We start from the raw sequence: 18547 nt of genomic DNA, 5'->3' as shown, positions 1-18547 counted from the left end.
CTAAAGATCCTCAGATAGAACTTTTCAAACCAATGACCACTTCCATCTAGGAGAACAAGGGCAGCAGATACATGGGAGCAGCACCTCTTGCAAGTTCCCTTCCAATCCACTCACTATCCTGACTTGGAAATATATTGCCGTTCCTTCAAAGTTGCTGGATCAAATTCCTGGAATTCTCTCTCTAATGGCATTGTAGGTCAATTTACTGCACATGGATTGCAGCAGTTCAAGAAGGCAGCTCACCACCACCTTCTCAAGAGCAAGTAAAGATGGATAACAAATACTGGCCAGCTAGCCTTACCCACATTCCATGAATGAATTAAAAAAAAGTCACTGGATTTTCATAGCACCACTGTGAATGCTGAGCATGATGTTTGCTGATGGATGTGATTATCATTTAGAGTAGTGAACAGTGCATATCACTTGCAATAACAAAGTTCTTGCCCTGTCTCTAGGCTTCAACCCCTGTGCATCAAGACCTTGAGCAATAAGGAGGTGGTTCAGGTTGTGGCTGGTGCATATCACTCATTGGCTTTAACTGCCAGGTCACAGGTAAGATTCATACTATTTGCTCCATTTTCCTTCAGTGTCTCTAATCTGAGAGAACTAGGAAGTACTTTTTCGAAGCAACAAGGAGAGTTAAAAATGGACCACGGTATGACAAAAGGAAGGGATATATGCAAGGACAGACCTGGTTGAACCAGGGAATGATGGGACCACACAAGAAAGGAGCCTCTAGGTGGCAGCCACATGGTGATAAATTTTCGTATTCATTCACTGTGTGGGTAAGAAATATGAATCTAAGACTAGTGTGTTAATTTATAAAAAAAGAAGAGGCACTTGAAGAAATACAAAGAGTTAGTTAAAGTGAACTGGGAATATAGGTTAATAGGTATGACATAGGAACATAGGATGGAAGAAAGTCTGCCATTTTTACCTGAACTGGCCAAAGACAAACTACAAGGTGGTGGACTCTCTACTGCCATCTGAAATAGCTGAGCAATCCATTCACTTGTATCAAGCCACTGTGAAGTCTAAATAGAAAATGAAATTAGACTCTAGGTACTGGAAAATTAAATGGCGAATGTAGCCCTCTTGAGCCTCTGAAGTCTTCCTGACTGTCATGTTCAATAAATTATGTCTTTAAATACCCCATTCAGCATCCATCACCAGCTCGGCAGGGCAGAGCAACCAGAGGTGACTGCATAGTGGTATACAGTCAGGAGAAGTTGCCCTGGGAATCACCAACATTTACTCCAGACCCCATGAAATCTTATGGCATCATGTGAGCTTGCTAGGGGTGATTGTATCAAAATAAGGCATCACCTATTTAAGATAGTGATAAAGAAAAAATAATTTTCTCAGTGAATTGAGAGTCTATGCAACTCTTTTCCTATAAAAGACAATGATCAGAGAGCTTGAATATTTTTAAGGCAGATGTATAGATTTTTGATTAGCGAGGGGATCAAATATGTGTTAGGTAGCAACGTGGATTTGAGGTTATGGTCAGATCAACCAAGACTTTGTCAAATAACAGAATATGCTCAAGGGGCTGAATGGCCTGTTCCAGCTTCGAATTTGTAAGTTTGTATATGTGGCCAAGAAAATGTCTTGGGGTTAACGACCTACTGAATCCCATCAGCCAGTAAATCAGTACCTGTCCATGTTGAGCACAAATTGGAAGCAACAAAGGTGCCATGGACACAGGATAAACTCTGAATGGAAGATTTCAGTATCCAGCAGAGAGTGGCTTGATAGTACCAATGATGACTAAGCTGGTTGAGTCCTAAATGGGCTGCTGGACTGACCTGTAGCAGGTGGTGAGAGAACCAACAAGAGGGAGGAACATACATGAGCTTGTCCTTGCCAATCTACCACTTGCACATGCTTCTGTCCAATGCAATAATGGTAGGAGTGACAACTGCACAGCCCTTGTGGAGGTGAAGCCCCATCTTCAAATTGAAGATGCCCTCCATTTTGTATGACACTACCACTGAGCGAAATGGGATAGACTTTGACCATATCTAGCTACCATGAGGTGCTATGAGCTATCAAGAACAGAATTGTATTCAACCAAAAACTGTAACCACATGAATCGGCCTATCTCAGGCTCCAATATTACCATCAAGCTGATGGAATCAGTTCCTGTTTCAATGAAGAGTGCGGGAGGGAATGCCAGGACCAGCAGCAAATGTACCTAAAAGATGAAATATGAGGGTACAATACAGGACTACTTGATGGCAAGTAAAATGCAATAGACAGAGCTAAGCGATTCCACAACCAATGGATCAGATCTGAGCTCTGCTGTCCAACCACATCCAGTCATAGAGTCATACAGCATGGAAACAAGCCCTTCGGTCCAACATAATCCCAAACTAAGCAAGTCCCACCTGCCTGCTCCTGGCCAATATCCCATGAATGGAAGTGGACAACTAAACAACTCACTGGAGATGGTGACATCACAAACATTCACATCAGTGATGGGGAAGCCCACCACATCAATGTAAAGATCCAGACTGAAGTATTTGCATTCATCTACAGCCAGAAGTGTCAGGTGGATGATCCTCCTGCTGAGCTCCCCAGCATCAAAATGTCATTCTTTAGCCAATTTGATTCACTCTACAATTTAAAGAAATAGCTGGATGTTGCAAAGGCTATGAGGTCTGACAATATTCCAGCAATGGTACTGAAGACTTGTGCTCCAGAATTTGCTGCTCTCCCAGCCAAGCTGTCCCAGTACAGCTACAATGCAAGTGTTTACCTGACACTATGGAAAATAGACCAGATAAAAAATAAAGCAGATCAAATCTAATTTGGCACTATGGGCCATCAGCAGCAGGAGAATTGTATTGAGTACGCTGATGATGTGGTTATTGGATGCTCAGTCATGTTGCTCGATCTGTTCGAAATCTATGTTATTTAGCATGACAATAGTGCCATACGACACGATATAAAGGTATTAGCAGTGCGAAGGTAGGGCTTCACCTCCACAAGGACTGTGTGGAGGTCACTTTTACTGATACTGCCACAGACGGATGCATCTGCAGCAGGTAGATTGGTGAAAATGTGGTCAAGTATGTTTTTCCCACTTGTTGATTCCCTCACCCCCTGCTGCAGACCCAGGTGAGCAGTAATGTCCTTTAGGACTCGACCATCTCAGTCAGTATCAGTGCTAACAAGCCACTCGTGGTGGTGGTCATTTAAATTCCTTACCCAGAATACAATCTGCACCTTTGGCACCCTCAGTGTGTCCTCCGAGTGCTATTCAACATGGAGAAGCACTGATCCATTAGCTGAGGGAGTGTGGGATGTGGTAATCTGTAGGAGGTTTCTTTGCTGATGTTTGATATGGTGCCATGGGGCTTCATGTTGAGGTACTCCAAGGGCTGCTACCTCCTGACTGCATAGCACCATGCCTGCTCTCCCAGCAGGACAGGACATTACCAGGAATGGTGTTGTCTGAGTCAGCATGTGTGAGTTATGATTCCATGAATATAACTATGGTCAGGCTGTTTTTTGACTCGTCTGTGAAACAGCTTTCCCAACTTTGGTACTAGCCCCCTCAGATTTTAGTCAGGAGGACTTTGCAGGATTGATAGGCTATGTTTGCTGTTGTTGAGTATATGGAATACTCTCCACTTGTTTGGATGAGTGCAGCTTATGAAGCTCCAAGCAGATCACCAGTTTAGCACCCAATCCACCACCTTCAACCTTCATTCTCTCGACGACTGATGCACCTTGGCAGCAGTGTGTACCATCTGTTAGATGCACTGCAGCAACTCACAATGGATCCTTCATACACAATGTCCAAACCCATGACCTCTATTATCTAGAAGGTCAAGGACAGGTGATGCATGGGAATTCCACCTCCTTCAAGTTCCTCTCCAAAGCAACACACCATCCTGAGTTCGAGCTTTTTCCGTGTTCCTTCATTGTTGCCAAGTCAAAATCCTGGAAAACCTAAGCACAGTTTTGGGTTTTACGAGCACATGTGTGAGATTCATGAGGTGGGTCCATATGTAAAAAATGTCTTGCATATCTAGAAAATGTTCTGCAGTGTTTCAGGCTTGTTTTGTATTCTATAGAGATAGAAGTATATATAAAGGCTAAAGTTGATTTCTTTTATCCACAATTTTCTTCCTATAGGTCTATTCATGGGGCAGCAACACCCATGGACAACTTGGCCACACAGAGTCACCCACCATCATGCCTCGCCTAGTCAAGGTACAGTGTAGCGCTCAACAAGTTGAAAGTATGAACCTACATCTAAAATCTGTGACAGAGATATACTCAGAAACAGTTAACATAGACAAACCAGATAAAGCATCTACTTTGAAAACTACTGGCCTAATGCATGGGATAAATGCCTAGTTACAATACATGGTCAGTGTTAGATTAGGTGACTTTAGTGAACCTGAAAAATGGAGGGGAAAATCAGCCAGGGCTCCCCTTTGCTTGTCACTGCAGAGTTACATTGTGTGATTGTTGAGTCAGCAAAGCAGTAGGTTTTGCTGCTACACAAGATTGATCAAGCTGTCAGCACTGACGGTCTCTCTCACAAAAGGAGAGGGTAGCAGTAGCTGGAAACTCTACCCTGTGAGAGTTGACTTCTACAGGAAAAACGTAACCTGCTCAGTGACACCCAGTTTGGGTTCTGCCAGGGCCACTCAGCTTCTAATTTCATAACAGCCTTGGTTCAAACATGGATAAAAAAGCTTAACTCCAGAGGTGAGGTGAGAGTGACAGCAAGGTCATAGTTGACCAAATGTGGCATCAAGGAGCTCTAGCAAAAATTAGTATCGGGGGCAAACTCCCCACTTGTTGGAGTCATACCTGACACATAAGAACATAATTGTGGTTGTTGGACTTCAGTCATCTCAGCTCCAGAACATCTCTGCAGGAGTTCCTCGGGGTAGAGTCCTAGGCCCAACCATCTTCAGCTGCTGCAATGACTTTCTGTCCGTTAGAAGTGGGGTTGTTTGCCAGTGTTCAGCACTTTCCACAACTCCTCAGATACTGAAGCAGTCTGTGTTCAAATGCAACAAGATCTTGACAATAATATCCAGGCTTGGGGCTGACAAGTGGCAAGTAACATCCACACAAATGCCAAGAAATGACCATCTCTAATAGGAGACAATCTAACTGCCACCCCTTGACATTCAATGGTGTTACCATCACTGAATCTTCCACTATTAACATCCCAGCGGTTACCATTGACCAGAAACTCAACTGGACTCACCACATAAACACAGTGGCTACAAGAGCAGGTCAGAGACTTGGAATACTGTAGCGAATAACTCACTCTCTGACTCCCCAAAGCCTGTCCATCATTTACAAGGCATAAGTCAGGAATACGAGGGAATGCTCCTCACTTGTCTGGATTGGTGCAGCTCCAACAACGCCCAAGAAACTTGACACCATCCAGGACAAAGCAGCCTGCTTGATTGGTAGCAACAACGCCCAAGAAACTTGACACCATCCAGGACAAAGCAGCCTGCTTGATTCGTAGCACATCCACAAGTATCCACTCCTTCTACCATGTTCAGAAGCAGCAATAGTGTGTACTATCTACAAGATGCACTGCAGAAGTTCACCAAAGATCCTTAGACAGAAACTACCAAATCCACGACCACTTCCATCTAGAAGGACAAGGGCAGCAGATTTTTGGGAACATCACCACATGCAAGTTCCCCTCCAAGCTATTCCCCATCCTGACTTGGAAATATATCACCGTTCCTTTGCTATAGCTGGGTCAAAACCTTGAATTCCCTCCCTAATGGTATTGTAGGTCATCTAACAGCACATGGACTGCAGCAGTTCAAGAAGGCAGCTCACCACCAAAGACAGCTAGAGATGGGCAATAAATCCTGGCCAGCCAGTGATTCCCACGTGTGAATAAAAAAAGGGGACATGGACATTGGAAAGTGGCATATTTTTTGCAGCTGTACATTGGGCCGGGAAGTGATATGCTTACAGCAATAAATACCCGGGGAGCCTATTTATCCCAGCATACTGGAGATGGTCAGTCAGTACTGTTGATGCATTAATATCAAATCCACCTGACAATCTGAGGTGACTGTGGATGAGCTCCAAGGTTTTTTCAGTCTTTGCTGCTTTGTTTTCAATCATATACCTTGCACCAGATGATCTCTGACTGAAACTCCATTTCAAAGGTATTGACGTACTTCTGGAATTATGCACAGACCAGACTGGGTAATGTTGGTAGATTTTTCTCCACTAAAAAGAATGTTCGGGAAGCAGATGAGTTTTATAAAAATATGTCAGCTTCTGGTCACTTACCAATATTATGTTGGGACAGTGTCCCTTTACGAGGTGAGTCAGTCAGTCAGTTTCATGGGCTTGCTCAGATTTGTTTTAGGTTCTTACAGAGTGCACACCTGCAAAATAAAGACTCCTTTTTGGGCTGCAGCAAATGACAATATATTATGTTCTTTAGTTCTGACTGGAGCTTAGTAACTGCCCAGCACAGAATAACCAGTGCATCTTATTTCCAGATACTTTTAAAAACACAAATTAAATTTGATTTCACTTTTTCTGAATTATGAGCTACATGATAAATCATGATTGACAGTTAAATACTGGTCAGAATACAAGGAAACCTTCCCTACTTTTCTTAAAAGTCGTGTTATGGGAAGTTTTACTTTTATCCATACTGGGCATCAGGTTAATATTGCACCTGAAAGATGCCATCTATGAAAGTGCAGCACCAAACTGTCAGCCTAGATTATAGACTCAAGTCTCTATAAGGCCCTGCACCGACAATCTTCTGACTCAGAGGTGAAAGAGCTCCCAGTTCAGATGCAATCAACATCAACGAAGGAATGAAGCATACTCCTAGTGTCAGGTCTCTTGTGACGCTGTGGAAGTAGATTCGAGTCTCATCTGCACCAGAGGAGTCTTAGCATGCCTGAACAGGATGATTTAAAATATCCACTCCTGTCTGAAAGTCTGAAATAAACACTCTATGGTTTCTATCACCCGTAAATGCCAAACAATGGAGGACTGTGCAGCCTACATCCAGTCCCTCACTCAATCCCAGTTGTCCATCACCTCTACCCATGTTGATTTGCACTGGTTTCCTGTTTCCAAACAGATGGTATTAAAAATGTTCATGCTAACCCACTAATCTTGATGGCCTTACCTGACCACTGAATCTTTTCTGGCAGTCTCAAGATTTCTTTTTTTGTATCCCTTACTTCTACAGACTCACCTTTCATTCATGGGACATTCAATTATATTGGTCCTACAATCAGCAACTCCCCCACCCCAGTCATTCAATTTCTGCATCTCCCACCACAATTTCCAAATTGTTCCCATATCAGCCACATGGGCTTGGCACTTGGTCTTGTTCTATGAGCAATCAGTACAACTGACCACCACATTGTTTAAGGTTGCTCATTTTGGGCTGGGTTTGCTGCTGCCATCCTTGGGATCTGCAGGCAATCTTGCTGGTGTATGTTATGATCCCAGCTAACGGTGGCCAGATCCCAAAATGAAGTCTGTTTTAATCGAAAAATACAACTAAAACTAAATGAATTCAAAAATAAACACAAAATAGATTTAAAAAAACATTGACTACTATGATAATCAGTCACTTGACAAGAAGCTGTTAATGTATTTTTTGCTAAATAATAAAGCATATTATGCACAAAAACAAAACTAAGCTATTTTACATCATAGAGGAGCTATTTGAAATGGTCATAGCCAGCGTCATACAATACAGAAGAGGCACTTCTGCCCATCGAGTCTGTATTGACCTATCTACACTAGCCCCACTATCGAGCATTTGGCCCATACCTTCGAACATTATGACATTGCAAGTGCTCATCCATGTACTTTAAAGGTTGTGAGGTTTCCCATCTCTATTGCCCTCCCAGGTATCCAGATTCCCATCACCCTCTGGGTGAAAAAAATGTTTTTTTCCCCTTCATTCCCTCTAAACTTCCTGCCTTTCACCCTAAAATTATGTGCCCTTGTGATTGATCCTTCAACTAAGGGGAACAGCTACTTCCTATCTACCCTGTCCATGCTCCTCAATCAGGTCCCCTCTCAGCCTTCTCTGCTTCAAAGAAGACAATCCAGGGTTATCCAGCCTCTCTTCAAATCTGAAATGCTCCAACGCAGACAACATGCTGTGGTGCATCCATCCAGTTCAGTCACATCCTTTCTATGACCAGAATTGCACACAGTACTGGGACCTCTTCCCTTCTCACTCCAGGGATTTCCCCCCTTGTCCCCACCACTGGATCTCAGTTCAAAATAACGCCCTTCCCTGTGCATGCACAGTACTGCACTTGTGCATGACGCTGCACGTAAAGTTGATATGGTGACATATTGTGCTTGGAACCATGCGCATGCACATTCCTGAATGAGCACACATACATAGTTGCCACAGCTGCCAGTGTCAGCAAACACTGCCATACCAGAAGTGGAGGTTCAACCCTTTTACCCTCAACAACCTCACAGATAAGCAAACCTCAGTGAAGGGTCATCCTGTCTGCACTTTACAGTTCCTTGTTCAGTGGCAGACCTGTTGTTGGTTTCTAGAGTTTTCTCTTTTCTCACTTCAAAATACTTGCAGACCAAACTTGGGTTTTCTATATCTTCAAGTTCCAGTTTTCTATTACTGGATATTTTTCTCTCAAGCAATTTGGTGTTCCTCCTCCTCCTTTTTCCCCCTAAATACTAAACTATTCACTTCAAGCTCTACTGCAAGGTTACAGACCACCATTCAAAATGTATACATCAACAAACTTGAAACAGGCCAGCACCACTCTCAAAACTAAAGTGAAACTAAAACCACGCCTCCCCTCTTAAAGTCCACAACATATGATTCAAATCAAACTTCAGGCTTTGCATGATAACCCAAATTTTCAAATAGTAGTAACACGGTATTTATGACACTTCATTGCATGGAAGAGAAAATGCTTGTCAGTTTGATGAGAAGCTCCTGTCATTATGAAATTGCCTGTTGTAAATTAGTAACCAAGGACACGTTACACTGATTGTGATAGACGTTACAAAAACTTATGAGGAGGAACTGGACAGTAGGTCTTACCCTTCAGAGATCCTCAGCTGTTCTCCCACCAAATCTGTATAACATCACAGTAGGTGCTACTTAAAGCCCTCCAGTATTAACCCCTTCAGACCCTTACACAAAGGCTGGTTTTCTCTGCCATCTGTCATCTTGGGATCTTTTCCGAGCTTAAAGTGCATTATATTAGGAGCAATTATCCATGAAACTGCACACCCAGCAAGTATGAGTGCACTGAGGAGAGGAGGAAAACATTAAATTATTTGCAGAGGCTAGTTTGCTGTTGAACATTGGTGTAGAACTCAGCCATTCTGAAAACAAATAAACTAACTCGAATATTTTCCTCACGCAGATTCCAGAGGGTGTCCGTGTGTGGGATATAGCAGCTGGACAAGGACATTCCATTTTTTTGACCGATGGGGAATCCTTTCAGCCCAACGTCTATTACAGTGGACAACAAGCGTCGCACGAGACCAGAAACATTGAATGTGGTCATTCTTGCACCCAGCAACCAATGCTTCTACCAGCCTGTAGTAAGGCAAGTGAAACTCAACATTTGTTATTCAATTAGGTATGTGTGGTGAACCCAGACTATTACTCAAGGGAAATCACACTGCTAGAACATTTAACCTGATTTTTAACGGATTGTAATGATCTGCCAGGAAAAATGATAACATAAGAATAAGAAAATACAAAATGCAATTGGCTCTTGGCCAGGATATCTTGTTGATTTGGACAAGAAGGTGGTTCGTATTTGGAACGAACTTCCTGAGGATGTGGTAAATGCGGGCACAGTTACAACATTTAAAAGAAACTTAGATAAGTATATGAATAGGAAAGGTTTGGAAGGACATGGGCCAGGAACAGGCAGATGGGAATAGCTTAGTTTGGAATTATGTTTGGCAAGGATTCGTCAGACTGAAGGGTCTCTTTCCATGCATTAAGAATAATTGGATTGGATGGTTATCCGGGAGAGAGGAAGATATCAGAAAGGAGTGATATGCAAAGCAGACTAAGGCTCATATAGAGCGCACGTGCATAAATGCAAACACGCTAAGCAAATAATTTTAATAAGCTACAGTTACAATTAGCTCCTGGGATTGCCACATAGTGACAGTATTGTAACAAACAGCTGGCCCAAACAAGGGAAGAAATTGACACTTCATATTCCTGGTATGTCCAAGGAAGATTCACAAAGGAAAAACGGAAGTTGTTAGTATTGATCACAGGTATCATTACAGTATTGAAGAGGGAATGACCTGAGAGATTCAAAGATCGAATCCATCTTGTTAGAAATAAGCAACATTGGAGGATTTCAAACTGCAAGGTGTATGTTATAGGCCTCCAAAAAGCAGAAAAGGAGACTGATGAATGAATTTCCAGGAAAATTACAGAAAAATGCAAGGAATTTAGAGTTGTGATCATGGGGTATTAAATATAGACTGGAAAATAACAATTTAAAGGGAAAAAAAAGGAGGAAATCCTGAAAAGAACTTTCTTCATCAATGAATTTTCAACCCAATGAAGAATAGGAACAATGTGAAATTTAGTTTTAAGAACAAATTGAAACATTTCTCTGGGGTAGCATGTGTGATCATTATCAGGCATAGAGAAGTTATGAAAACCAGAAAGAACAAATATTAAGACACTTGACTGAATAAAGCAAGAATTTCAATAATTTAGAAAGGGATTTGGTCCAGATGAATTGGAATCAGAAGTTGCTGGGTGAAAAGGTAAACAAGCATGGGATACCTTCAAAGAAGTAATAGTTTAGGTACAGACTAGACATATTCCCAAATGGGGGAAAAGGAAGGACATCTGAGCTGGAACTTCTTGAGTGGCTGTTGAAAGAAAATGGAGGCTTCAGATAACTAGTAGTTCTGTATTAAATTGTAAAACCAAGTTGAATTCATAAAGATAAAAGAGGGGTAAAGTAAATGTATGAGAACATTTTGTAACTGACAAAGGAAAACCAAAGTATCTTAATCATACTCATAATCAAAATAATTAGGGAGTTTTCTTGTGGAAGTAGAAATTATAATTCAAATACTAAGTAACTTGCATCTATGTTTGCTAAGGAATAGGATGCTATCAAAGTCACAGTAAGGAAGAAGATTATAGGGGAAAAATAGAAGCGTGTTGTTGAATGTTGTAATTTCTGTGGAACCAACCACTCCCAGCTAATGGTTAGGGTGGAATCTTGTCACCAACCCAATTAGATTGTATCTGAGGAACTATTTGTTAACAGTGAAAGAGATAACCATTTGTGAATCTTAATAAGAAGACCTTGTTTTAATAAGATGTAGTTTATTGCATGATTACAATCAGTACAAGTTGCAAATCCCTCTTTATTATGTTGTTGAGCTAGCCAATCAAGAAACAATGATGACTCATCTATCTCCATCAAAATTCAAGCTCAACACCCCTTTTCCTTCCAAAGATTGATGACATCAGATTGGGTGGAGCCTAACACAGACTCCAACATTAACCCTTTCAAAACCATTACCTTATACAATAGTTTCTTGCAAGAGTGGAAACTGTCAAGGTAGCAAAGTCATGTGGCCTTAGTGGGATAATCCAAACATACCAAGGGAAGAAATTATGACTTTGACCTTGACCATAACCATGACTTGCCAATCTTTCTTGGATACGGGGAAGTTGTTTAAGAATTAGAGGGTTGCAAGTACTGCTGACTTCTTTAAGAGTAGCTGATCAATCTGGTGGCAGCTGTGAGCAGTCTGAATAATCTGGGACAAAATTGATTTGGCATTTGGAAATTTCCAAGCTAATGAATGAAAGTTACTGATTTAGATAAACATTTGGTGGTGGTAAACTAATCATAGGCATGGAGCAGACGATTATTTGGGGAATTTGTAGGAGGGGAAAAATAAACAGCACAGACATGAGCTGAATAGTCTATGCTGCATGATTCTATGTGGTTTGTAAGGGTAAAAAGAAACTGGGTGTCAAAGAGACAAATAGTCTTCATATGATGCACTTTATGCATTAAAAGGTGAGTCACCATATTCTCAAGGATCAATTAACTGTGGATTTCTGGTTTTTGTACATCACTACTATTTCCTGAAGTACTTTGTTCTATCTTTAACTACGTAAACTCAAGATATATCCTGTATTATGGAACTTGCCTCTATATCCTGGCTTTTCAGTATAAAAAGGTCATTGTCTTTACATACAGTCTTGAAGGATTGTAAACTGCTAGTTTGATGTTTTTATGGAAGATGTGTTAAAAGAACAAATTGACAGGAATACTCCTGACTGTTGATACTACAGCCCACGTATTCAGGGTGATAATGCATGTAGCTCAACCAAGTGAAGTAGACACCATTTATTATGCATTCGTAGACTAGGCCACAGCTGCATCCTGTTGGGATGAGGTGGAATTCCTTCAGTGCATGCATTGTATTAATTGTTGTCCCAAGTAATTATCATTTGAGAACACTCCAGTTTTCCATGAGTTAGGTAACTACTGTAGGCTTGGACTTGGTGGAGACAAGGCATGTGACTCAGTTGACCACTGTCCTTGAGTGTGTTTTAAGCTGTCCAGCTACTGCTGTGTTGTGAGAAAACTCATGTTGGATGCTTTGCAGCCCCCATCTCTCCTAAAAATGTTTTTTTTTTTTTTTTTAAAAACTTGATACTTAGCAAGACAGATTTTCTGTTAAAACTTGAGCTGGAATTTTTGTTCCTCAGGGTTTCTGTTGCTGTTGTATCTTGTTTTTTCTTTTGAGTCTGTTTGCCTGTTGTTTAATTAGGTCATAGAGTTTCAATGGTATGTTGAGCGAATAAGAGTTTTGCTTGAAAGAATTTTGGAAATGTGAGTATAATGATTTTTTTGATCTTTTGGGCAAAATTGGCCTGAACCTGAAAAGACTGAAAACCAACAAACAGGAAACAACACTGTTACTTGTTGATCTTTATTTAATATATGCCTGTCCAACCTGTCAGTTTTGCTGTTTTCTAAACAGAGAGAGAGAGAGAGATCATTAGTTCAATAGAAAAGCTAAGTATTTATTTTAATTTGAACACATTTTAAACACTTATTCATAATTTTGGGCATTACATGAGCTAAGAGCAAAATAAACTAATGTCACAACAATCTTTGCTTTAATAATCAATTGAGAATTGCAGCACAACTATAACTTGAATTTACATAGTTGCCTCTTAAATGTCATGAATTGTCATAAGTCACTTCACATCAGTACCAGAGAGCAAGATTTGATACCCAAACATTTTAAATGATATGAAGGCAAGTGATCAAAAAGGCAGGCTTTCTCGAGGGTCTTAAAGGATGAAAGCAAAGCAAGGAGATTGGGGGAGGGAATTCCAAAGATTTAAGTCTAGGCAGCTTAAAAACCTGCACTACCAGTGGTGAGATGATTAAAATCAGGGTTGTACATGTGGCCAGAATTGGTAGATTTTTGGCTATTTTGGAGGGTTGGGAGGGTTGGAGGTGTTGTGCAGCCTTGAGATAGGAAGGGGTGAGGACACAGGAGCTACTTAGAAGAACAAGAATTATAAAATTGAGGTATTGAACAGGAATCGATGCATGTCAGCAAGTACATGTGTTATTGAGTGAACAGACTTTTGTGTGAGTACAGATATTGGCTGTAGCATTTTTTAATATTGTCAAGTTTATGGAGTATGGAATGTGGGATATCAGCAAGGATTGTGTTGGAATATGATGTGGAGGTGCCAAAGTTGGACTGGGGTGGACGAGGTCAGAAATCAAATGACACCAGGTTATAGTCCAACAGGTTTATTTGAAAATCACGACCTTTTCAAGTGTAGCCCTCTCATCAGGTTAAAGGGCTACGCTCTGAACGCTTGTAATTTCAAATAAACCTGTTGGACTATAGCCTAATGTTGTCTCATTTCTGACCTTGGGTTGGAATAGTAAAGCCAAGAGCTCACAAAAGTGTAGGTGAGGGTTTTAGCAGTAGATGAGCTGATAGAGGGTGCAGTCAGGGACTGTATGGAAATAGGTGATTGTGCGAATGGTGTAGACGGGTGATTTGCAGTACCCCCAATGACACCAAAGTTGCAGACAATCTTATTCCGCATCAAATTGTCGCCAGGATGAGGGATAGAGTCAGTAAATAGGTAAAAGAGTTTGAACAAGGAACTGAAGACAGTGGTTTGAAGGCATGAGGGATCATACATGAGGAGCTTGGAAGAGAAAGAATGGCCACGAGCTTAATGAGAATGTGACCAAGGAGAAGTAAGTGGATCTCATGGATAGGATGAGCTTGGAGAGGACAAGGTGAGACAGAAAAAGTATGAGTTCAGGGTTTGGACAAGGGAAACTCTGGAGGCTTGACCTGGATTGTGGAAAGCAGTGTTGTGGTAGAGGTAACTGATCGGATGGCCTTCATCTTTGTGATAGAAGTTCAAAAGTTCCTCAGACTTATTGTTGTACTTAATGGTGGAGGATCCCTCTTTTGAATTGTCACCTTGATGTGATGGAGAGGCTTGTGCACTCCAATCCCTTGAGTCGTGCTGCCAGGTGCTCTTTGCTCCTGGTAGGGCCATGCATCATGGCAAAGGGCATTGCCAGACAAAGTGTGGTACAAACGGTCCTCAACAGCCGAACAAACAAAGTTTGTATCTTCTGCTCTCACAGCCAGAGAAAAGGCAAGGCTTTAGCAACAGTGAGGCTTGTTATTGTGGTTTAACAAGTTACAGAAAGTTAACCAGTAACCTGTCAAGATCGTGTGGCAAATGATAAGACCCCAACTTCCCCACGATAATCCAAGATATGTGTAGCTTTCTGTTGAGCTTGGACAAAAGAGTTACGGGTTGAGAATTGACTTGTTTGATGAAATGAAATCCCATTGCATGAACTCTTGACCCTGAATAGATGCTGACCTTGAATCAACGGACAGATGATGGAGGAGGCAAGGGGGAGACACATTATCCAAGAAATTGATTGCTCACTTAAGGTTGCCAGTTCTCCTAGAAATAAGGTTTCAGTTTGCATTCAGGAGATTTGAATGCTGAATGATCAGAGGAAACATCTTCCTGATTAAATGTGTGCCCTGTCTAGCAGATATAAAAGATGCCAGAGCACTGTTGAAAAAGTAGCTGGTATTTCCCCCCAGTGTCCTGCTCAGCACTTATCCCAACAGTTTTTTTAAAAGATTTCTTTTAGTCTTTGTGCAATCTTGTCTGTAAATTGGCTGCTGTGTTTGCTGACATGGGTTCATGGGCTTTGGAAGTCTCCATGTTGTGGCAAATAACGTGGAGCCTCATAAGCCTTGGTTCATTAAGTGGGCTGACTAAGTGTGGCCTAAATGTGGATTTCAAACCCACAAACTGGAGGAGCAGCACTTTATGTTCCACCTCGGGAACCTACAGCCCAATGGCCTAAATGTGGATTTTACCCTAAGCTATGCCTGCCTTTTCGTAGGATATGTGGAACAGTCCCTCTTCCGCTGCTACACTGGCACTATCCCCCACCTCTTCCTCTGCTACATCGATGACTGTATCGGCGCTGCCTCGTGCTCCCACGAGGAGCTTAAACGGTTCATCAACTTTACTAACACTGTTCACCTCAATCTCAAGTTCACCAGGGCTATCTCCGATACCTCCCACTCCTTTCTGGACCTCTCTGTCTCCATCTCTGGTGACCGCCTCAAAACCAACATCCAATTCAAACCCACCGACTCCCACAGCTACCTAGCCTACACCTCCTCTCACCCACCTTCCTGCAAGAATGCGATCCCCTACTCCCAACTACTCCACCTCTGCCGCGTCTGTTGCCAAGATGGGGCATTCCACTCCCCGAACATCCCAGATGTCCTCTTCTTTCAAGAACTGCAACCCCACCTCCCGCCCACCCCCCAAGTGGTCAGAACTGCTCTCAACTGCATCTCTTGCATTTCCTGTACCTCAAAAATAAAGACAGAATCCCCCTTGTCCTCACATATCACCCCACCAACCTCTGTATCCAATGTATCATTCCCCACCACTTCTGCCACCTGCAATCTGACCCCACAACCAAGGATATATTTCCCTCCCCACCCTTATCTGCCTTCCGTAGGGATCGCGCTCTCCGCGGCTCCCTCATCCGCTCCCCGCTCCCCGCTCCCCGCTCCCCACTTGCCCCACCACCTTTCCCTGCAAACGCAGGCAGTTCTACACCTCCGGCCTCCTCTCCGTTCAAGGCACCAAATAAACCTTCCACGTTAGATAGAGGTTCACATTCACATCAGTCAATGTGGTCTGCTGCTTCCAATGTGGCTTCCTCTACATCGGTGAGACCGAGTGGAGGCTCGGAGACCGCTTTGTAGAGCACCTGCACTCTGTATGTAACAAACAACAACATCTTCCTGTCGTGAACCATTTCAACTCTCCCTCCCACTCCCTGGGTAACATGTCCGTCCTGGGCCTCCTCCTGTGTCACAATGACGCCACCCACAAACTGGAGGAGCAGCACCTCATATTCCACCTCAGGAGCCTCCAGCCCGATGGCCTAAACATGGATTTTACCAGTTTCAAAATCTCCCCACCCCGGCCTCATCCAACATCCAACCCTCCCTCTCATCACCACTTCCTTGACCTAACACAACCTGTCCATCTTCTCTCCCACCTATCCACTCCTCCCACCTCACTGACCTGCACTCACCTGTCACCAACCCACCTACCTTCCCCAACCCCACCCCTCCTCTCTCTCTTTATTTCTGAGCTCCACCACCCCATTTCTGAAGAAGGGCTCTGATCGAAACATCAACTTTCCTGCTCCTCTGATGCTGCTTGGCCTGCTTTGTTCCTCCAGCTCCAAACTATGTTATCTCTGACTCCAGCATCTGCAGTTCTTGCTATCTCTAACTAAGTGTTCTAGGTTTTTTTTTAATATTATTATTTATTCTCAGGACATGGGTGTTACTGGTCATTTATTTCTCACTTCTAATCGCCCTCACAAGGATGGTGGTGAGCTGCCTTCTTGAATGCCTGCAGTCCATATGGTCTAGGCACATCAGTTGTGCTGTGAGGAAGGGAGTTCCAGGATTTTGACCCAGCAACACTGAAAGGACTATATTGCTGCCCCAAGTCAGAGTGCCATGTGGCTTGGAGAGGAAATTGCAGATGGTGGTGTTCTTATGTATTTGTTGCCTTGTTCTGAGTTGTAATAATTGTGGGTTGGAAGGTTATATCAAAGGAGGCTTGACGACTTGACACAGTGCATCATGTAGATCACTGTTAAAACTGTGCATTGGTGGTGAAGGGAGTGAATGTTGGAGGTCATAGTTTGCGTGACAGTCAAGTGGGCTGCTTTGCCCTGGCTGGTGTGAAATTTCTTGTTTTGTTGGACCTGGGCTTATCCGGGCAAGTGGGGAGTATTTCATCACGCTCTTGACTTGTGTCTTGCAGATGGTGGACAGGAGAGTGAGCTACTCACTGCACGATTCCTAGTCTCCGAGGAATAGTGTTTAATTTGGCAAAATAAAAATACTGCCGATGCTGGAATTGTGATTCAAACAGCAAATGCTGGAAATAGTCATCAGGTCTGGCAGCATCTGTGGAAAGAGAAGCAGAGTCTGGATGTATTAAGTTTCACATTGAGTGTTTGAATATTTCTGGTGTTTTTTTTTTGTTTTTATAACAATATTATCTTCTTGAGTCATTTTTGTTCCAGAAAGCATGAATTTTTAGGGGCATTCAATCCTTTGACTGGCTTTCTAGAACTGAAAGCCATATTTCTCCTGCTTTATTAGGCTCCCTCTCTTCTGGGCACTGTCCTGTATGGTTAGATGAACGTGGACAAGTTGACCAGTTCTTGTCATCTTTCTTTTAATGTCATTCTGTGTTTGATTTCAGCTTGGATACATAAACAGCTTGGTCGCAGGGGGACAGATGTGCCTGGCACTCTCAGACAGGAACGTAATGGGCTACATTGCCAGCTTACATGAACTAGCATCATCAGAGAGGCGATTCCATTGCAAGTTGAGTGACGTGAAAAATCAGATACTCAAACCCCTACTGGGTTTAGGTACGGAAAATTCTCTTTCTGACCCCCCCCCCAGCCGTCCCGGTTACTGACAATCTGCTCCTCTCCAGAATTCTGTGCAATGTTTTCGGCATCCTGAGAATGAATGATTAAACAAGAATAAAATTGAATCAAAAGTAATCAAATGCTTGCACAACCTCTCCTCGTTAGTACGATTTCAGATTGTCTTGCCAAAGCTGGATAGTTCTGAATGGAGTATTCTGAGTTTAATAACCCTATGTTGTTCTGGAATGACCAACCTGTATCCATCAGTTTATACTGGGACATAGCTGTCCCCACCAATACTATACCCCAGTGTTACGCTGGAACAGTAAAAACCGAAAGAACTGCGGATGCCATAAATCGGGAACAAAAATGAAGTTGCTGGAAAAGCTCAGCAGGTCTGGCAGCATCTGTGAAGGGAAAAAACAGAGTTAGCGTTTCGGGTCCGGTGACCCTTCCTCAGCATCTGTCATCAGCATTTC

The 18547-nt window shown here is 42.5% G+C and overlaps 1 protein-coding gene across 5 annotated transcripts in view; it reads left to right on the top strand.

Annotated features, from left to right (window-relative positions):
• als2b (alsin Rho guanine nucleotide exchange factor ALS2 b) overlaps positions 1-18547 on the top strand; it is a 109531-nt gene that overhangs the window by 28374 nt on the left and 62610 nt on the right. For all 5 annotated transcript variants that reach the window (XM_048598926.1, XM_048598924.1, XM_048598925.1 and 2 more), the window contains exons 6-9: positions 456-552; positions 4147-4224; positions 9408-9593; positions 17894-18065. In XM_048598926.1, the coding sequence (XP_048454883.1) occupies positions 456-552; positions 4147-4224; positions 9408-9593; positions 17894-18065 (533 nt within the window). The remainder of the gene's footprint in view (positions 1-455; positions 553-4146; positions 4225-9407; positions 9594-17893; positions 18066-18547) is intronic.

Source organism: Rhincodon typus, chromosome 7 (genome assembly GCF_021869965.1).
Source record: "Rhincodon typus isolate 14 chromosome 7, sRhiTyp1.1, whole genome shotgun sequence".
NCBI classification, from domain to species: Eukaryota; Metazoa; Chordata; class Chondrichthyes; order Orectolobiformes; family Rhincodontidae; genus Rhincodon; species Rhincodon typus.
Note: the sequence above shows the minus strand (reverse complement) of the source record. Positions and strands in the feature narration are given on the sequence as shown.